General features: G+C 35.7%; 2 protein-coding genes across 2 annotated transcripts; one reads left to right on the top strand and one right to left on the bottom strand.

The window, feature by feature from the left end:
- The first annotated feature begins 3,640 nt into the window (after window positions 1-3,640).
- On the top strand, window positions 3,641-11,735 carry LOC115993075 (pleiotropic drug resistance protein 1-like). The gene is made up of 24 exons (XM_031117356.1): window positions 3,641-4,207; window positions 4,540-4,660; window positions 4,763-4,851; window positions 4,982-5,066; window positions 5,153-5,312; window positions 5,462-5,538; window positions 5,836-5,889; window positions 5,977-6,067; window positions 6,151-6,452; window positions 6,573-6,854; window positions 6,960-7,276; window positions 7,403-7,566; window positions 7,649-7,752; window positions 7,843-7,999; window positions 8,078-8,137; window positions 8,239-8,405; window positions 8,531-8,863; window positions 9,376-9,666; window positions 9,757-9,840; window positions 9,946-10,079; window positions 10,235-10,462; window positions 10,559-10,730; window positions 10,893-11,147; window positions 11,323-11,735. The coding sequence occupies exons 1-24, from the start codon at window positions 3,939-3,941 to the stop codon at window positions 11,578-11,580; spliced, it is 4,254 nt and encodes a 1,417-aa protein (XP_030973216.1). The 5' UTR covers window positions 3,641-3,938; the 3' UTR covers window positions 11,581-11,735.
- A 260-nt stretch (window positions 11,736-11,995) lies between these two features.
- LOC115990257 lies at window positions 11,996-15,601 on the bottom strand. Its single transcript, XM_031114104.1, has 5 exons — window positions 15,062-15,601; window positions 14,881-14,974; window positions 14,702-14,761; window positions 12,888-14,653; window positions 11,996-12,673 (listed from the first exon to the last, which is right to left on the bottom strand). Exons 1-5 carry the CDS (start codon window positions 15,599-15,601, stop codon window positions 11,996-11,998), a joined length of 3,138 nt encoding a protein of 1,045 aa, XP_030969964.1.
- Between the last annotated feature and the right edge of the window lie 6,218 nt (window positions 15,602-21,819).

Raw genomic sequence — 21,819 nt, 5'->3', positions numbered from 1 at the left:
TTTTTTTTAATATTTAAATATCAATCAATTTTTTTTTTTCAAAAAATAAATAATTTATATTTAACTTTATAGAATATAAATTCATGTACTTAAATATTTTTTTTTTCAATTTTACTTTTTAAGAAACAAAATATTACTAAGTTTTTGTATTTATATTTTGCTAACACATTATTTTCATTGATAATGTGATAATCTGCCTAACCTTCTTGTGATAGAATTGATATTAAGAGGAATACTTCCTCAATATATATATATATATATATATATTTATATGTTTGTTCGTTTAGACCCGTTAAATAGATTGTTTAACCTAATTAATTAACCAAGTTGATTATTAGGTTTATTATTCAGATCTAGGTTAAACAAGCACATATCAAACCATGCATAAAAGTACGAAAAAGTAAATAATACCATGATATGATGACCTAGGAAAACCGATAAAACGAACCGTTTCAAGGTAAAAACTTGTGGAGGATTTGACCTAACTATTCTCAAGGTAAATTAAATCCAATAAAAGAGAATTAAAGTTTTTACAATCAAATTTAACCCTAAATCTATTACTATCTTCAGTAGTAACTTACTGACATGACCATGTGCAAGCTTTGAATCTATGGACTCTTCTCTTCTTGGATTTACACCAACACAAGCCTCCTTGCTTGTGACTTTGAGATCCCACACAAAGGTTTCAGATCACCATTAGTAATAATCTTGATGCAGCAACTATGTTCTATCAAACGTTTGATTGTAGTTCTTGCTCCGGTAGATTCTAGTGTAGTTAGAAGGTACAAAACCTCTCAAATCTCACAAAAAGTAACACACAAGTCTTTTTTTCAAAAGCTTGAAAAATGTAGCTAGGGTTTTCCTTAATATACCAGAAGTGTTTCACTTGAAACCCAAAACTTTTAAGCAGAGTTTGGGTTGAAATAAAATTCTACAGAAATTTCATGTCTACGATTTTCGATTGGTTGGATTTCACTGAATTGAATTCTCCTTTCTACGGCTTGAATGTTCTTGTATTTTGACATGTAATACCTTGAGTATTGTTTAATCAAACCTATAGATCTAAAAATCTATATCTGGACAAGTTTGTGCTCGCAGTTTGCCAATTGTTCTAAACTTTTAGAACTTAACAATATATATATATTTGCACGACCAATTGTAACAAGTATTATTACTAACATTTGTAAGCCAGAAAGGAATCTAGTCTTTTTATATAATAATAAAATTACATTTCATGTTTGAACATCATTGTTCTTACATCCATTGGTATAATCTTTCTATTATATTATTTCATTAATTATCTTCTAACTCTTTTCAATGAATTTCGTATTCATAAATGAGATTATCATCTAAATTTTATGTTATATTTTTTATATTGTTAATAACGAATTTATTAAAGGATTGTATTTGAGGATTCGATAAATTACTCTCTCTCTCACTCTCTCTCTCTCTCTCTCTCTCTCTAGTATTGCATATCCAAAGTAATATTTTCCACTTAATTTTTGTAATTAAAAAAATTATAAATAAAAGAATATTATATACAATATAGAATTGTAATATGACAAGAATAAAATTAAATTTAAAGCATGGAAAAGTATAATATAATATTTAATCAATTAAAATTTTTTCATTCATGATATGAGAAGTAATTAATCAATCTCTAGGGTGTGTTACATTATTCTTTCACATAATAGTAGGTAACCAGAGATATGTTAAATTCACAATGGGTTGCACCATTCTTGTGAGAGAGTACTACCTCATTATGTTTTAAGAATACTTAATAGTTTTGTACACCTTTGATGCGATAGTCACTTTACAAATATAAACACTTGTTAGGTATAGAGGAGGGGAGGGGCAAGAACTGGGGTTCAAGTCTCCAAGAGAGAGTTTCATCTACATATACATTTAGATTAGACTAAAGTAGAATTTTATCTTATAAAAAAAAACCCTAATAGTTTTCTTCATGTAGGGTCCATTTAGTTACTTATTAAAAAAAAAAAAAAAAACCCTAATAAAGAATACTTAGTTACTTATTTTAAAAACATTTTCCCCCACTTTTTTAATCGAAAATGAATAAACCTATATATATATATATATACATTATTTTTTTTGGTTCCTTTTGTTTTCTTCATTATTTTTTTATTTTTTTTTATAGGGGTCATTCTTTATTGTTATTTCCCCTTTTTTTTTGTGATAAAAAAACGTGAAGGAAAGAGATTAAGGGTCCGTTTGGATACAGCTGAAAACTGAAAACTGAAACTGAAAACTGAAAAACACTGTAACGAAATAATTTTTAAATGTGTGAATAGTATCGTGGGACCCATTTTTAATGAAAAAGTTGTTGAAAAGTGAAATTTGTGGGTCCGTGAACAGTACACAATGTGTTGTGATTGATCCAAAAAAATTTGAAAAGTCAAAGTTTGCTGCTACTGTTCATTGAACAGTGCATGAACAGTAGCCGCAACAACCAAAACGCCCCAAAACGCGTGGAAAAAAAAAAAAAAAAAAAAAAAAAAAAACGCAAACGCAGGATTGGGCAGAAAACGCCCAATCCAAACGCACTCTAAGGGTCTGTTTGGATACAACTGAAAACTGAAAATACTGTAACAAAATAATTTTTAAATATATGAATAGTACCATAGGACCCACTTTTAATGAAAAAGTTGTTGAAAAGTAAAATTTGTGAGTCTTGTGAATAATGCACGGGACCAATTGGGTGCTAAAAAGTGGCTGAAAGTTAAATATTACTGCTCTTGTTCACTCTTTTTTATTGCTCATATGCCTTGGTGCATTGTTTATGTCCCATGAACAGTACACCTGGTGTTGGTCTTAAAAACAAAAACAAACGTGAAAAACGTGGAAATGCTAAATCCAAACCGCAACTAAGAGTGCGTTTGGGAAGCGCGTTTTGTGCTTCCTAGACGCGTTTGCGTTTCTGCACTCCTTTTTTTTCTTTTTTTCTTTTTTTTTCTTTAGCCGAAAAGCTTGACTTTTCAACTGATTTTCAGCCACCTGTGGGTCCTGTGTGCTGTTCACGGACCCACAAATTTCACTTTTTAACAACTTTTTCATTAAAAATGGGAGCCACGATACTATTTACACATTTAAAAATTATTTTGCTACAGTGTTTTTCAGTTTTCAGTTTTCAATTTTCAGTTTTCAGCTGTATCCAAACGGACCCTAAGTATAAAATGACAAAAGGACTTTAATTATTTGATGATTCTACGTAATCCATTAATTTTTTTTTTTTTTTTTGATAGGACGTAATCCATTACTGAAGCAATCAGTCTATGGCCATTCCTTTTCTTGGCGTTGTGGTGGGCTCAAATAACTGAAGCTCTGTCTGCTTTTTTAAGATTCATGCATGCAATGCAAGGAGTTGTTTAAAGAAGAGGTCCCATTAATAATAGAAAGAAACATGCATGTTTTTAGAAAAAATAGTAAAGTCATAATTTCTTAGTATTTGTTTCTGCTAGAATTGGATGACTCATAGAAGGACCATAAAATTATTGAGAACCAAATATGAACTTTGTTATCTTGTTTTTCCTTTGTTGTACGATAAAGTAATGATCAGTTTCCACGCGAATTATAAAAAAACATGAACAGGGACACAAAGTTTGAAGCTTTAAGGCCACCCATTTCGACTCTATAAATTATTAATACTCGCACAACACAGCCAACCTGTACTCATACTGGTTTCAGAGTATAAAGGAAATTAACTAAGTTGTTTAACTTCAACACAGAGAGAGAAACCATAACCCATTTCTATATTTTCAGGTTCTGATCCATAGAACCTGAAACCTGGGCCTTACTTCACGTAAATTCCAAGAAACAATTCTGGGTTTTGGTGGATTTAGCTGTTGTTGAGGCACTGATCTTTTGTTAAGAGTGGTGATATTTATAAAGCCGGTAGTATTTTTCGACTAAGCAGTCCCTCAATGTGGAGGGACACTAGCATGGAAGTTTTCTCGAAATCTTCGCGAGAAGATGATGATGAAGAAGCTCTCAAATGGGCTGCGCTACAGAAGCTTCCTACTTACAACCGTTTGACGAAAGGTTTACTGACAACACAGCAAGGTGAGACCAGTGAAATCGATGTACATCATCTTGGACTGAAGGAAAGGAGGAGTTTGATTGAGAGGTTGGTGAAGGTCTCCGAAGAAGATCATGAGAAGTTCTTGTATAAACTCAAGGACCGCTTGGAGAGGTAACTTTAATGCCGACTTTTGCAGTGTTTTGTCGATGAGTCATGCTGTTCGATATTATAAATTTTACTATATAATTCTTATAAATTCATGTCTTAAATTTGAAGTAAAAAAAATAATATATTAAGAAAATTATCTCTCATATTGTTGGGGTGGCATCGAAAATATTCATTGCCGTTTGTAAGTATTTTATAGTAAAAATTGGCAGTAGTCTTAGGGATTTTTTTTTTTTTTTTTTTGTGTGTTATTCTGTTTATCCAATTTCTTTTTATTTTGTTTTGATTACGTTTCATATGAATTTACAGTAATTGGTATTTTTCTCTGGATTTCTTAGAGTTGGAATCGCTATTCCCACAATTGAAGTCCATTTTGAGAATTTGAATGTTGAGGCAGAAGCGCACGTTGGAAGCAGAGCTTTGCCTACATTCTTGAACTTCTCTGTTAACATAATGGAGGTAATTACGCTTAAATAAATACACCATTTTTTTTATTATTCTACAAATATTGATGCTTTTTTTTTTTTCCTTTTCTTTTTAACATTGTTTTTTATTTTAAAGGGTTGCTTGAATTATCTCCATATTCTTCCAAGTAGAAAGAAACATTTGTCTATCCTTCAAGATGTTAGAGGAGTCATCAAGCCTAGCAGGTGAGAAGGCAGCCCTTTTTACAGTTATCAAAATGAACTCTCATTGTTTGATAATTTTTCTCTTTAATGTTCCTTTTCCGGTTAGAACTTCTATTATTCATTTCTAACATGGTTTTTGTGTTTCACATAGAATGACATTACTTTTGGGTCCTCCAAGTTCTGGGAAGACCACACTCTTATTGGCTCTAGCTGGAGAGCTTGATCCCGACCTAAAGGTATTAGGCAATTTTGAATTCTAACAACTGCATATTCTACTCTTTCTTCTGTACATCTAATGCATTGAGTAAAAATTCTTGTTCAGTTTTCTGGGAAGGTGACTTATAATGGCCACGAAATGCATGAGTTTGTTCCACAAAGAACTGCTGCTTATGTCAGTCAACAAGACCTTCATATCGGAGAAATGACTGTAAGGGAAACTTTGGCCTTCTCTGCAAGATGCCAAGGGGTTGGATCGCGTTATGGTTAGTTACTTTGAAGGATTATTTTGTTCCTTTTTCTTCTTTTTACATTTCCTTAATTGTACTTCTGAGGAAGTAATCCAATAATTTTTGTTATTTAAGCTTTTTTTTTTTTTTCATAATTCCCTTTCCTTTTTATTTCGCCACTGCAGAGATGCTAGCAGAGCTAGTAAGAAGAGAGAAAGAGGCAATTATTAAGCCTGATCCCGATGTTGACATCTACATGAAGGTAGGAAGAAATCTATTGTCAATTACAACATTTGAAAATTGTAGCACTAAAATTTTTTATATTGAGAATGGTTTGTACCTCTCTAGATTGATGAGAAATTGAGAATACATTTATGGACAATTACTTTTACGGGCACCCTTGCAAATTTTACCTTTTGAGGAAATTTGTAATATATGACAAATTATGTTCAATTTAAAATCAAGCAAAACCAAACTTTTCTGTCCGGATTTTCACAGCTTACTTAAAGTATGGATTGTCATTTTATGTCATTCTATCAATTTGTTTCTGCTAATCTAGGCACTGGCAGCAGAAGGGCAGGAGGTGAATGTGGTGACAGATTACATTCTAAAGGTAATAACAGCAAATTGTTGAATCGATTAGTTTAGAAATTATCATTATAGTTCACTTTTGTTCATTTTTCCATCTTTTTTTTTTCAGGTTTTGGGATTGGAAGTCTGTGCAGATACCTTAGTAGGGAATCCAATGTTAAGGGGAATATCTGGAGGACAAAGGAAGCGAGTTACAACTGGTGAAGTCAAATTTGTAGTTCATATATACAAAATCATATTCTCTCTGTAACTTTCTAAATAATATCTAATAATTAAATTATAGGTGAGATGTTGGTTGGACCATCTAAAGTGTTATTCATGGATGAAATATCTACTGGTTTGGATAGCTCAACAACTTTTCAAATTGTGAATTCGATCAAGCAATATGTTCACATTCTCAATGGAACTGCTGTCATCTCCCTCCTCCAGCCAGCACCAGAGACTTATAATCTTTTCGATGACATTATTCTCATCTCTGATGGCCAGATTGCATACCAGGGTCCCCGTGAACAAGTGCTTGAATTTTTTGAATCAATGGGCTTTAAATGTCCTGAGAGGAAAGGGGTGGCCGACTTCCTGCAAGAAGTGAGTTTGAATAAAGGTTTTCTTTTGGTCTCGTATATGCTAATATTAATATTATCTTCTAAAGAGATAAGCATTACAAGTAGAATCTCATATTTGGATTCATGTATAACCAATTTATAGGTGACTTCAAGGAAAGATCAGGAGCAGTACTGGGCACAGAAAGAAGAGCCCTACAATTTTGTAACAGTCAAGGAATTCGCTGAGGCATTCCAATCTTTCCATGTGGGACAGAAACTCAGAGATGAACTTGCAGCTCAGTTTGACAAGGCTAAGAGCCATCCAGCTGCTTTGACAACAAGAAAGTATGGTGTCAAAAAGGTGGAGCTGCTGAAAGCTTGCTTGTCAAGAGAATTCTCGCTCATGAAGAGGAATTCGTTTGTCTACATCTTCAAGTTCACCCAAGTAAGACGAGCTCTATATTATTTTTAAAACTTTCTTTTCTATATCAAATTTCGTTATACCAAAATTTGATTAATATAAACATTTTCTTTTCTTTTCTTCTTTTAGCTTACGATAATGGCAATGATTGTTATGACAACTTTCCTACGGACTGAGATGCACCGAAATTCAGTGACTGATGGAGGAATCTATAGTGGTGCTTTGTTCTATAGTGTTGTTGTCATCATGTTTAATGGTAGTGCTGAGATTTCCATGACTGTTGCAAAGCTTCCTGTTTTCTTCAAGCAAAGGAAGCTCCTATTCTATTCCCCATGGGCATATTCTCTCCCTGCATGGATCATCAAGATTCCAATCACATTTGTAGAAGTTGCTGTATGGGTATTCATTACTTACTATGTCATTGGCTTTGATCCAAGTGCTGGAAGGTAAAAGATAAAGAATAAATAAATAAAATCATGCTACTTTTTTGTCAACTTACAACAATATGTTTCACTTTTTTTTATTTTTTATTATTATTTCAAATTATATATTTTCTCATGTTCATATTGCAGGTTTTTTAGGCAGTACCTTTTGCTTTTACTTCTTAACCAGATGGCTTCTGCCTTATTTCGCTTTATTGGGGCAATTGGTAGGGGGGACCCGATTCTTGCCAACACATTTGGATCATTTGTACTGGTCATGATGTTTGCTTTGGGTGGCTTTGTCCTGTCCAGAGGTATAATTTAATAAGTGGCTTTTCTTTTATAATTGGACAAAATCATTTCTATTGCTTCTTATTTCATCGCGTACTCCCACAGAGAACATAAAGAAATGGTGGATATGGGGTTACTGGATGTCACCGATAATGTATGCACAGAATGCTATAGTAGTTAACGAGTTTCTTGGGATGAGTTGGAGACATGTAATTTCTTAAATTGGCCACTATAAACTTCTTCTTTTTTCAAAATCTCTTAATAATTGTATGACATTTGAACCTGTTTATCTACTAAAGGTTCTCCCAAACTCAACGGAACCACTAGGAATTGAAGTTTTGAAGTCCCGTGGATTCTTTACACATGCATATTGGTATTGGATAGGAGTGGGGGCATTAATTGGATTTATATTACTTTTCAATGCTGCCTTCACTCTGGCTCTCACGTATCTCAATCGTGAGTACCTCCACCTTTTCAACTTCAAGGCATACATGTGAGAGATTATGTACTAATGTTTCCTAAAATATTGTGTAGCATTGGGAAAGCCACAGTCTGTTAAATCAGAAGAACCTCAAAGTGAAAAAAAGAGCATAGGTGATATGTCTCTTATACAATGCATGCTTGTTTGTGTGCGCTCTTGTATTTTGTAAAATTTTAATTTCTCTTAAACCCAATTGAATTTTTTTAATCTGCAGAGAATGGATATGAAATTAAGAGGGGCAGTATCACCTCTAGCCCCTCATCTATTAGCGTAGAAGCTTCTGTAGAGATCAATCAGAACAGGAAAAGAGGAATGATTCTTCCATTTGACCAACATACCATTACCTTCGATGAAATAAAGTACTCTGTTGACATGCCACAGGTAACTTGTAAAATTTAATATAAACATTTTGGAAATGATATAGCTCGCTGTTTCAGTCATTCAAATTTATGTAGCACAAAGCAATGATACCTTCTTTTTATTTTTATTTATAAATAACTGTGCAGGAAATGAAGAATCAAGGTGTTACAGAGGATAAATTGGAGCTTCTGAAGGGTGTGAGTGGTGCATTCAGGCCAGGAGTTCTCACAGCACTGATGGGTGTAAGTGGTGCTGGTAAAACAACTTTGATGGATGTACTCGCTGGTAGAAAAACTGGTGGATATATCGATGGGAAGATCACGATTTCTGGGTATCCAAAGAAGCAAGAAACATTTGCTAGAGTTTCTGGATACTGTGAGCAGAACGACATCCACTCTCCTCATGTAACTGTCTACGAGTCCTTGCTCTACTCAGCATGGCTTCGTTTATCCCCTGTTGTCGACTCTCAAAAAAAGAAGGTTGGTTTCCAAAACTTGAATGTATTTCTGGCATTGGGTTTCTCCTATTTGTTTGATTGCAATTCACAGGTTACAAGGCAAGTCATTTTTGAAAAGTTGGTTGTCAAATTAAATTTTGTTGAGCTATAGTCAGACTTAGGTTTTGCTTGAGGCCTCGGTTCATGATTGGAGTAATAAATTTTGCATATTATAAGCTTGTAATTCTTACCTTATGTGGTTAATTGCCTATCCAAAAAAGAAAAAAAAAATCTTGCCTTTTGTGCTCGGACAGACAAGTCAAAGACAGCTTATAAGCATGATTGATGTCATCAAAGCCAAGTATTCATAAAATTGTTCATGGTAGCCGAGCAAAGTCTTGTGAATGCTGATTTAGGATTCATATATTACACTATAGGGGCTTTATTACAGTTAAGAATCTCTGAATTGTAAAGAATTTTAGTCAAATACAAGCAGATTGAATATTTCACCAGCTTGTTATGCTGAGTTTTTTTGAAAACGAGAAATGTTTGCAGATGTTTGTTGAGGAAGTTATGGAACTTGTGGAGCTGAAACCATTGAGACAGGCATTAGTCGGGTTGCCAGGTGTAAATGGTCTCTCAACTGAGCAACGTAAGAGGCTAACAATTGCAGTCGAGTTAGTTGCCAACCCCTCCATAATTTTCATGGATGAGCCAACCTCAGGGTTGGATGCTAGAGCTGCTGCTATAGTTATGAGAACTGTGAGGAACACCGTTGACACTGGAAGAACGGTTGTGTGCACCATCCATCAGCCAAGCATTGACATATTTGAAGCTTTTGATGAGGTGAGAAATACTAATAAATCGAAATGATTGGAACTTTTGTTCATATTCTCTTCTGCATATGGGAATGACATGTTTAACATGACATCACAGCTATTCCTAATGAAGCTCGGGGGACAAGAGATATATGTAGGGCCATTGGGTCGCCATTCTTGCTATTTAATCCAGTATTTTGAGGTATGATGTTACAGAATGTCAGGAAATATATAGAGTCAAACTTTTAACTCTAGATCTTAATCTTTCTAAATATTTGCCAATACAAGTACCTCTCTTATCTTTTAGGGAATAGAAGGAGTAAGTAAAATTAAAGATGGTTACAATCCAGCAACTTGGATGTTGGAAGTTACTTCATCAGCGCATGAAACAACTTTGGGGATTGATTTTGCTAATGTGTACAGAAATTCAGAGCTGTACAGGTAGGTCTATTTTTATACTACCTAACTAAATTATAAGGTCAAATCTTTGTTCCTACTCCCTATACTTAGTTTAAAACTACCCTTATATCTTTTTCATAGCTATGTTGGGCTCTTTTTTTGACAAAATCTGTACAACTGAATGTCATATATTTCAGGAGAAACAAAGAACTTATTGAACAATTGAGCATCCCTACTATTGGATCGAAGGACCTCTATTTCCCTACTCAATACTCACAATCATATTTCACCCAATTCATGGCTTGCTTATGGAAACAACATTGGTCATATTGGCGCAACCCACTGTACACTGCTGTAAGATTTATCTTCACGACTGTCATAGCCCTGATGTTCGGGACAATGTTCTGGAACCTTGGCTCAAAAACGTAAGTTACAACTGGGGAACAAAGAATGATATAATTGTGCAAATTCCTCCAATTGCTTTGAGAATTTGTATTAACTTTCGACATTAATAAATACAGGACAAAGCGACAAGATTTGTTTAATGCAATGGGTTCCATGTATGCTGCTGTTCTCTTTATTGGTGTTAAAAACGGTAATTCAGTGCAGCCAGTGGTGGCTGTCGAACGAACTGTCTTCTATAGAGAAAGAGCAGCTGGGATGTATTCAGCATTGCCCTATGCATTTGCACAGGTAAGAACTATTTGTCAAGCTTTTGTTCACTTAGTTATACTCTTAAATTTGTTAAGAAAGATTACCTTTTTCATATGATCAATAAATTTGCATATTAAAAATTGTGATTTTAACATAATATTTTACCTATGTTTAGTTATGCAATTTCATCTTTTATTGCAGGTTCTGATTGAAGTCCCATACGTTTTTGTACAATCCATGGTCTATGGTTTTATTGTATATGTATTGATTGGATTTGAATGGACTGCTGCTAAATTCTTCTGGTACCTATTCTTCACGTATTTCTCACTGCTGTACTTCACCTTCTATGGCATGATGACTGTTGCCGTGACACCAAACCACCACATTTCTTCCATAATTTCCGCTGCATTTTATTCAATATGGAATCTCTTTTCTGGATTTATAATCCCACAACCTGTGAGTTTTTCCACCTTATTTCAATTGTATTCCTGTTTATTTTTTTTTTTTTATTTTTTTTCCTACTCTCTCCTTTACAGATGTCAGATATTACATATTACTAATCATTTTTCCCTTTTTTTTTTTTTTTTTTTTTTTTTTTTTTTTTTTAATTTTCCTACCTTGCCAACAATAGAGGATCCCTATTTGGTGGAGATGGTACTCTTGGGCATGTCCATTAGCCTGGACCTTGTATGGGTTGGTCGCATCACAGTTTGGAGATAAGAAAGACATGCTTGATACTGGTGAAAGAGTGGAAGATTTTGTGAGAGACTATTTCGGTTTCAATCATGATTTCCTAGGAGTGGTTGCAACTGTCGTTGTTGGGTTTGCAATACTATTTGCATTTATCTTTGCTGTGTCTATTAAAGTGTTTAATTTCCAAAGGAGATAGATGTCGAAATTTGAGATATCATGGGAGGAGATGAGAAAGAAAGAATGGAGGAGATTAACTAGGTCTCTCAATACCATTTATTGCTGAAAAATGAAAACACTGTAACAAAATAATTTCTAAATATGTGAATAATAATGCCTAAAATCTTGTTTTAAAGAAAAATTTGTTGAAATCCGTACTTACAGGTCCCGCAAATAGTACACAGGACCCACAGAAAAAAAAACACAAGTTAGGACCTATGTCCACAACGTCAAACGCCGAAGGGTTACTTATTTCATTTATTTAATTTTGCTGATAACGTGTTACAACTTACAAGTAGCCCAAATTTATATTGAGATTTACATAACTTTTTTTTTTTTTTTGAGAAACTAGACCCCAAGTGCGGGCTAGGCTTTATTGAAACAGAACTAAAACATCAAGGAACATCACCCAAAATTAGAGGGGTAATGTCTTCAAGACAATCTTCTAACCAAACTTGTAACTCAAGCCTTGTTTTAGCACGTTTAGCTAATGCATTAGCTACTGAATTACATGAACGAGGAACATAACAAAAATCAGAAAAATGTAAAAGAGAAGCTTGGCCAAGCACATCATCAACTATGTGACCATACAAAGATTGGTTAGCCGATCCTTTTGAAATGGCATTGATCACTACTGCTGCGTCACCTTCAAATATCACTTCATGTAACCCGATCTCAACAGCAAATTGGACAACACGCCTGCAAGCTAAAGCTTCAACCAATGCCACGGACTGAGGGAGTGGTACTCGAGCTGAAAGCACACCTATGACAACACCATTAGTGTCCCTGATAATCACACCCAAACGAGCAGAGTTAGAGCTTTTGAACAGAGCTCTATCGAAGTTGGCTTTGTACCGTGGCTGTGCAGGGGCAAACCATTTAGGCTGGATAGGATTTTGGGCTATGACAGGTTCCTCATCGTGAGCCTCCAAGAAGTCTTGCAGGAGTCTGGCAGCTTTGAAGAAGATCTGGTTTAGAGGTCGAGCTGGGCGCCTAAAATGAATTGAATTTCGCCGGTTCCAGAGCAACCAAGCTGAGATAGCAAATATCTCCACCCTATAATCATCCCAAACCTGCAAAAAACTTGAGAAAAGGTTAGAAAAAACCCCCGGTGAGTGAGGGATAGTGTGTTGCATCCAATTGATAGTGCTCCACAATTGTGCCACCTCTGGGCAGCCCCATACAACATGCAATATGTCCTCAGTTTGGGTCTGGCATGTGACAATGAAACAAGTTGTCCATTGTTGGAAGTGAGTTGTTACATGCTCGCCAAGTGAAGTGCTTCACCTTATTTGGGATTCGTAGCATCCAAACACCTCTCCAAGGATGTCTCTGGGGGTGTGGATTTGAGCTACTTGGGCTGTTGGTTGCAGCTTCATTAACCAGGAGCTTGTAAGCGCTTCGAGTTGAGAAAATACCCATAGGCGTTTTTGACCAAATGGGACTACCTTGAGGCAGTCTGGTACTAAGAGGAATGCTCATGATTTTCTTCGCTTCATGAGGCAGAAAATTGTGCATAATTTCAGCCTCCTTCCAAGTTCCATTCTCCTCATCAATCAAAATACTAACCTTGGCATCAGGGGGAATAGAGGGGAAAAGGGAGCTAACCGGGCGGTATACTTGATTCGGGAGCCACTTGTCCTCCTTTAAACTCACTGTTTTACCATCACCTATCCGCCAAACCATGTCTTTCCGCACCACATCCCTTGCACTTAAAATACTCTTCCATGCATACGACCCATTAATCGAGGAATTAGCTTCAAGAATGGAACAATCCGGGAAAAACCGAGCTTTAAAAACTCTATGGCAAAGTGATTCCGGGTTTTTTAACATACGCCAAACTTGCTTGGCCAACAAAGCATCATTGAACTTCTCAATCCCCTTAAACCCCATGCCTCCACAATCTTTAGCTTGACAAAGTTTCTCCCATTTTACCCAATGCACCTTCTTATTATCACCATGGCAGCCCCACCAAAATTTGCGGATCATGACCTCAATCTCCTGAATTAATCCCTTAGGAAGCTTGAAACAACTCATAGAATAGGTTGGAATGGCTTGGATGACGGACTTAATAAGCACCTCTCTGCCTGCTTGAGATAGGAGTTTCTCCTTCCAACCTTGAATTTTCTTCCAAATTCTCTCCTTAATGTATGCAAACCCTTGTCTCTTTGTTCTCCCCACAAATGCAGGTAACCCCAAATATCTCTTATATTGCCTGATAGCTGGAACACCCAACAGATGTTGTATTTGGACTTGGACATCATGGTGAGTGTTAGAATTGAAGAAGATATTTGTCTTATCTCTGTTTATTTTTTGGCCCGAACCCCTCTCATAAACTGATAAAAGATCAAGGATTACCTGACACTCAGATTCTTTTGCACGACAAAAAAGAACACTGTCATCAGCAAAAAATAGATGAGACACACGTGGCCCATTTTTACAAATTGACACTCCCCTGATAACACCCTCAGATTCAGCTTTGTGGAGCAAACCTTGAAGTCCCATGGCACATAGCAAAAATAAATATGGAGACAACGGATCACCTTGCCTCAACCCCCTACTAGGCTTGATAGTTCTACCTAGCACCCCATTGAGCAAAACCGAATATGAAATAGACTTGATGCATGACATGATAGTAGCAACAAAACTTCCAGCAAACCCTAAATGCAACATAGCCCTTTCCAAGAAATCCCACTCCACTCTATCATAAGCTTTGCTTATATCAAGCTTTAGAGCCATATACCCATCTTTCCCTTGGGTCTTCCGCTTCAAGAAATGGAGTGTCTCGAATGCAACCAGCACATTATCAGTAATCAGCCTTCCCGAAAGAAAAGCACTCTGTGAATCAGAAACTACGTATGGCAAAATTAGCTTCAAACGATTAACCAACACTTTTGCAATGAGTTTGTAGACCACATTACAAAGGCTTATAGGTCTAAAGTCTGAAACTTTCTTAGGGTTTTTTATTTTGGGAGTAAGTGCAATAAAAGTAAAGTTAATAGAAGCTGGAATAGTGCTGGAATTTAAAGCTGTCAAAACTACTTTTGTCACATCTATACCAACAATATGCCAAAATGATTTGTAAAAAATAAGGGACATACCATCAGGGCCTGGAGCTATGAGAGGGGCCATATGGTGGAGAGCTTTGAGAACCTCTTCAGCTGTGTAAGGTTTCTTAGGCTATTATTCATCTCCTCAGTTACTGTAGGAACTAGGCCATTCAAAATCTCATCAAAGCCAATTGGATTTGATGTGGTAAACATAGTGTCAAAATAAGTACTTGCCAGTCTGCCCATTTGATCTTCATCTTCAGTCCAAACACCAAACTCATCTTCCAACCCCACAATAAGATTATGCTTGTTCCGTTGGTTGGCCTAACAATGGAAATAGCGAGTGTTGCGATCTCCCTCCTTCAACCAATCACTATGAGAACGTTGCTTCCACATTGCTTCCTCTCTCACCTGGGGCAAGTTAATTTCTGACCGAAGCATTTCAATCTGATCCGGATTGGTTCTGTACAAACCAACCTCCTCAGCATGGCTCAACTCCTTCAATTTCTTGGCCAATGTATTTCTCACATGCCCAAACGTAACCCAGTTCCATGTGCTAAGGTTGACTTGGTAACTTGCAATTTTTTTCAACAAAATACTAACTAGGTTTGAGTCAAATAAATTAGCCCAAGATTGTTTCACCACATCCTCACAAGATCTATCTTTGAGCCACATTGCCTCAAATCGGAATGGCCGCCCCTTTCTATAGAACCTTTTTTGCTCAGCATCTGAAATGAGAAGGATGAGTCTATGGTCAGAATGAAAGCACTCTAAGTGATGGATACGGGAAGTAGGAAACCGTAAGAACCAATCCACTGTTGCCACCCCACGGTCCAAACGGATCCAAACATTATGGTCTCCTAGTCTTCTATTGCACCATGTAAAAGGGTATCCATTAAATCCCAGATCTTTAAATCCACAATAATCCAGAGCATCCCGGAACCCCTGCATCTGTCTTTCAGGCCTATCCAACCATCCCTGTTTTTCTTCAAGTCTAAGTATCTCATTAAAACCACTAAGGCAAATCCAAGGTAAATTGTGTCTGTGGCTCAAATCTCTGAGTAGATTCTAGGAATGTTCCTGGTTGGCAGTTTCAGGCTCTCCATAGAAACCCGTGAAACGCCAGGCGTCATCCATTCCTTGATCCACCACCCCATCAATGCGATTATCAGAAGAGGTAAGGACTTTCATAGCAAAATCCTCTTTCCACAGCAAAGCCAGCCCCCCTCCCCTGTTATGTCGTGGAACAACAAAATAATTTTTGTACTGCATTTTACGACTTATCTTCTCAATAACATCCATATCAACTTTGGTCTCCATGAGGAAAACCATTTTGGGATCTTTTTTGCTAACTAAGTCAGCAAGTTCGGCCTCTGTCTGTGGGTTTCCAAGCCCATGACAGTTCCAGCTTAGGCAACTCATTGTAACTGGTGGTCCTGGAAACCAGACACCACCTAATTATTCTCATTTCCCCCCTTACTTACTACACAAACCCTCTTCTTTTTTCTAATAGTCAAGTCCATAGTCTCCAACTCTAGTCGCCTACTCTCTGAAGTCTTCATATCTGAACTTGAATCGGACTCCCCAACCTTACGCAATAGTTTTGTCCATTTTTTCTTGGAACTTGTCAAAGGCTGCGTAGCTAACCTATTTGTTATGTTTGCTAGTGGAGTTTAGGTTGCACCAAAAGAGAAAAGACCATTCAACCCCTCATTGTGATCAACTCCCCCCTTATTACACAAAGCTGTTTGCATGGGCATTGTATTAATTGGCTGACCCGGACCCACCAAACTCTCCATGCTTTTTTCCAAAACTTCAAACATCTCACCATTGACACTAGAGTCATTTCGATTCAAAGTATCATGATGAAAAATAAGCTCACCTGATGGTTCGGCTTCCATAAGAACTGCCTCGAACTGAACGTGTTCCATCGCACCTCCCTTGCCCAGTTTTGAACCGTGCACACCTTTGTTGTTCAAATCATTTGTTGTTGGCTGTTTTTGCGCCATTGCCGGACCCTTTTTCCAGCTCGGTTTCCCACGAGCTCTACTAGATACAACCACCAATGTTTTCCTAGTGTGACGCACCAGATCAGCACGCAACCACTCCCCATACTGTTGCTCTTCCTTCTTCAATCTACCTTTTCCCCGAAGCCACACGTCGCAGTCGCTCTCACTATGAGTAACCTTTCCGCACCAATAACAAAAGTTGGGCAGTCGCTCAAATTTAAGCAAAGCCCACCCAACATGCTCTCCTTCCGACCACAGTTTGCAACACTGCGGTAGAGGTTTTTTAATATCGATCACAATCCGAATTCGCAAGAACTCCCCTCCCTCACCATTATCCTCCGGGTCCGCCACCCGCACTAAAGCTCCAATGGTGTTACCCACTACTTCACCCGTCGCCTGAGTAAGGCACTGATCTGGGACGTTGTGGAGTTGCACCCAGAAGGTAACAGAGTCAAACGGTAGCAGAGGAGCGAAGTCAACATCCACAACACGCCGAAAAACGACTAAGCTTTTGTCGTAGGTCCATGGCTCAAACTCCAAGACACGTTCTAGGTCCAGCACATCATCGAACTCAAACAACAAAATATTGCCCCCAATATCTCGAATATTAATCTCTCCAATGAGTTTCCAAAGCGGTTTGAAAGTCTAACTAACTGCCTGTGCATTAACCACTCGCTTTGTGAAAAACTTTGCTGCTAAACGCACGATGGAGACCTCTGTTTTCCGAGGAACATCAGCCCCGTTCTCTTCTTCTTCTGTTAATGAAAAACGTGACCAAAGGTCCTCAATGGATGCCATAGCAATAAGATTGCCAGCCACACCACTCCGTAACAGGGACACCAACACACACCACTCACCGTCCTACCAAGCACAGGGCTTGAAGGGAACAGAAGAACCTCCACGAAGGGAAGGACAAAATTCTACACTCATCGCTGGATAAACCTAACTAGAGAAACCCTAGCAGATAAACCCTAGGCGGTGTGAGAGAAACTTCTATAGAGAGAGGAGACTTCCTAAACCACAATTCTAGTTAACCATCTCCCACTCAGTAGTCAGTTGGACAACAAACAAAAGATGACATATTGAGATTTACGTAACTTGAAAGTACATTTGACAGTTACATCCTCATATTATGCAATTCCAACATCACATGTGATAGTTTTTTTGTCACATTTGGTGGTTTCCTTATTTTTTTTTCTCACATTTGACGATTTCATCATCACATTGTGCAATTTCAACATCACATTTGATACTACTTTTGTCATAATTGGTGGTTCTTTTTTTTCTTTTTTTTCCTCTCACATTTGATGGTTCATCCTCACATTATGTAGTACCAATATTATATGTAATTGTACTTTTGTTACATTCGGTGGTTCTTTTATTTTTTCTCATATTTGACGGTTCTATTCTCACATTGTGCAATTCTAATATCACATGTAACTGTTCTTTTGTTACATTTAGTGGGTTTTTTTTTTTTTTCTCACATTTGATGGTTCCATTGTCACATTAGGTAGTACCAATATCATATCTAACTGTACTTTTGTCACATTCAGTGGTACCCTATTTTTTTTCTCACATTTGATAGTTCTGTTATCGGGTAATTCTACCATACCCCTCCTTTTTTTTGGGATATGGGACTCACTAGTATGCAATTTGCTATACCAGGTTACCAAATCCTCACATTTAATGGTTCTATCTTCACATTGTGTAATTTCAACATTACATGTAACAGTTTTTTTTATCACATTTGGTGGTTCCCCCCTTTTTTTTTCTCACATTTGATGGTTCAATCCTCACATTGTGTAGTTCCAACATCACATTTAATAGTACTTTTGTCACATTTGGTGGTTCCCTTATTTTTTTCTCACATTTGACGGTTTCATCCATATATTACGCAGTTTCAACATCACATGTGACAGTTCTTTTGTCACATTTGATGGTTCCCTTTTTTTTTCTCACATTTGACGGTTTCATCCTCACATTATACAGTTCCAACATCACATTTAATAGTACTTTTGTCACATTTGGTGGTTCCCTTATTTTTTTTTTCATATTTGACGATTTCATCCTCACATTATACAGTACCAACATTACATATGACTGTACTTTTGTCACATTAGGTAGTTCCTTTATTTTTTTTCTCACATTTGATAGTTCTATCCTCATATTATGTAGTTCTAACATCACATGTGATTGTTCTTTTGTCACATTTGGTGGTTTCCTTAGTTTTTAGTTTCTCATATTTGATGGTTTCATTGTCACATTTGGCAGTACCAACATTACATTTGACAGATCTTTTGTCATATTTAGTAGTTCCCTTAATTTTTTTTCTCACATTTAACAATTTCTTTGTCTCATTTAGTAGTACCAATGTCACATCTAACAGTACTTTTACATTTGTGCCCACCACTAAAGTCCCTTTTATACTTACTTATTTCTTTGTATATATGCTTGTACCAAAAAATTATTGATGAAGATGGCAATCCCACACTGGAATGGTTTAAAAATACATATAAGGACAATGACAAGTATATGTCATAATTGATGTTTTGTGAATATGTAATTTTACTCAACACACTTTGTATTTTACATTAACACATACTAATACATTGTTTATTTGTACTCGTAGATTTATATCCCTATGAATGACAATAATAGTCACTAGTACTTATGTGTCGTTGACTTTAGTTCATAAAGATGTGTATATATATATATATATATATTGGACTTTTTGCCAAGCACAACTGGGAAAGACATGCAAAGAAAAAACGTGCAAACAGTGGTATTGTTTCTTTCTCTTTGTGCTTAATAATAATTTTGATATGTGATTTTGTTAAGTTTTGTACTTAATAATTGCTTTTTGCCAAGCACAACTAGTTTGAACGTTTGCGATATAAGTTGACATCAAATCTAGTGCTTTCAAAAGAAAAAGAATGTTCCAAAATTATAGAAAATGCTAGAAAAATTCCACTACATGATTATTTTCGGTTACTAAAATGACAGTGATTTTTATTAAATGATGACTAAGAGATTGTTAATAATTTAGTGAATTGTTTTTATATTTAATGAATGGGAGATTGAATGTTTATCTTTAGCAATTTAGTGAATTTTTTTTTTCTTTTGAAAGGGAAATTGATTTTTTTATCATTCAAAAATAAAATTATTATATGAGAAGCATTAAAAAAAAATTATATGTAAAGAAACAGCAAGGAATCCATGATTAAACTTTCTTCAATAATTAAGCACAAGTTACTTTCTCAAAGTTCATTGCCAAAGCATAGATAAGTTGGTATTTTCTGGCATTCAACTTGAGCCTTAGTTTTAAATAAGCGAAGCTTGAGCCTTAGTTTTAGGCTCGTTTAATAAACAAGTTGAGCCCAAGCAAAAAAAATTGACATGCACGAACATGCAAGGTTTCAGGGAAATATTTGACACTTGAAACAACCAAACCATCAGACCTTGAAATCACAAAGACCAACCTAAAGCAAAATAAACCCCTACTCAAGAAGAGAGAAGAATTTAAAAGAGAAGAATTTTGAGGGAGAGAATGGGGTAAGTTTATTTTTTCTGAGAATCTTTCATCGAATGCAAGAGAGGGAAGCAATTTAAGAGAGAACAAGAGCAAATTTTTTTTTCCTCTGTTTTATTTATTTATTTTTATACATCACCTACTTAACCGGTGACAAGTATTCCATTAAAAATAAATAAATAGCCAAGATTAAAACAAGTAAGATCTACGGTCAAAATTTACATGGGTACCGTACCCCCCTAAAAAAAGCATGGGTACCGTAGAATGACCTTCTGTTATCAGTGGTACCCTATTTTTTTCTCACATTTGATAATTTCATCGTCACATTAAACAGTACCAATATCACATTTGACCGTACTTGTGTCACATTCAATGGTTCTCTTCTTTTTTTTACTCACATTTAATAGTTTCATCATCATATTAAGCCGAACCAACATTACATATAGGCGTAGCCAACCCTATCGAATTATCAAATAATTGATGAATTTATATAACAAAAATACTCCTAAAATCTCTGAAATTCCCAAAATACCCTTAAATATACTAAAATTACCAAAACGCATCCTAACAATTAAAAATTACCAAAATAACCCCGAAAATTTTAAAAATTATTGGGCTATCCTTAAAACCTAAAAAATAATCAAAATGACCCTCAAATCTAAAAAATGACGGAAATACTCTTTAAACCTAAAAAATAATTAAAATACCTTAGATACTAAAAAAATTACCTAAATGACCATGAACCCTAAAAAATGATTGAACTGACCTTGTAACTTAAAAAATGATACTAATTCCCTTAGAACCTAAAAAACGACCATAATGCATCTTAAACCTAAAAAATTACTGAAATACCCATAGAACCTTAAAAATTACCAAATGACCCTGAAATCTTAAAACATTTTGAAATATCCTTGAAACCTATAAAATGACCAAAATACCTCATAAAACTTGAAAATGACCAAAATACCCCCCGAAACCCTCAACAATTACCGGAATACCCTTAGCACCTAAAAAAATAATCAAAATACCCTTAGAACCTAAAAAATGACCGAAATTACCCTAGAACATAAAAAATGATCGAAATAACTAAAAAACCTAAAGCAATGACCAAAAATACCCCATAACACTTGAAAATGACCAAAATACTTTCGAAACCCTTTAAAATTACCAGAAGACCCTTAGATCCTAAAAAATAACTTAATGAAATAGAAACCTAAAAAATGACTGAAATGACCTTGTAGCCTAAAGAATTACTTAAATACGCTTAGAACTGGAAAAAAATGACTGTAATGCCCCCGAAACCTAGAAAATTACAGAAATAGTTTCACATGTAACCGTACTTTTGTCACATTCAATGGTACCCTAATTTTCCATAATTTGTTTTCTCACCTTTGACAATTTCGTCGTTACATTGGATAGTATCAACATCGCATTTGACCGTATTTGTGTTGCATTTGGTGGTACCATTATTCTTTTCTCATATTTGATGGTTCTAACGTCACATTGGGTATTACCAAAATTACATATGATCATACTTTTGTTATATTCAATAGTTCTATTATTTTCTTCTCAAAAAAAAAAAAATAGTTTTATTATTTTTTAGTAACATTAGACAGTACCAACATTACATA

Source organism: Quercus lobata, chromosome 5 (genome assembly GCF_001633185.2).
Source record: "Quercus lobata isolate SW786 chromosome 5, ValleyOak3.0 Primary Assembly, whole genome shotgun sequence".
NCBI classification, from domain to species: Eukaryota; Viridiplantae; Streptophyta; class Magnoliopsida; order Fagales; family Fagaceae; genus Quercus; species Quercus lobata.
Note: the sequence above shows the minus strand (reverse complement) of the source record. Positions and strands in the feature narration are given on the sequence as shown.

Excerpts from the sequence above, each read along its gene's own strand:
- LOC115993075 (XM_031117356.1), top strand. The coding sequence starts at position 3,939 with ATGTGGAGGGACACTAGCATGGAAGTTTTCTCGAAATCTTCGCGAGAA. Across the intron at positions 5,313-5,461 it reads AGGGGTTGGATCGCGTTATG|AGATGCTAGCAGAGCTAGTA; the intron begins GTTAGTTACTTT and ends TCGCCACTGCAG. Across the intron at positions 5,539-5,835 it reads ATGTTGACATCTACATGAAG|GCACTGGCAGCAGAAGGGCA; the intron begins GTAGGAAGAAAT and ends CTGCTAATCTAG.
- LOC115990257 (XM_031114104.1), bottom strand. The coding sequence starts at position 15,601 with ATGCAGGGGTTCCGGGATGCTCTGGATTATTGTGGATTTAAAGATCTG. Across the intron at positions 14,975-15,061 it reads CAGAAATTAACTTGCCCCAG|GCCAACCAACGGAACAAGCA; the intron begins GTGAGAGAGGAA and ends TTCCATTGTTAG. Across the intron at positions 14,654-14,701 it reads CATAGCTCCAGGCCCTGATG|ATGTGACAAAAGTAGTTTTG; the intron begins GTATGTCCCTTA and ends TTGTTGGTATAG.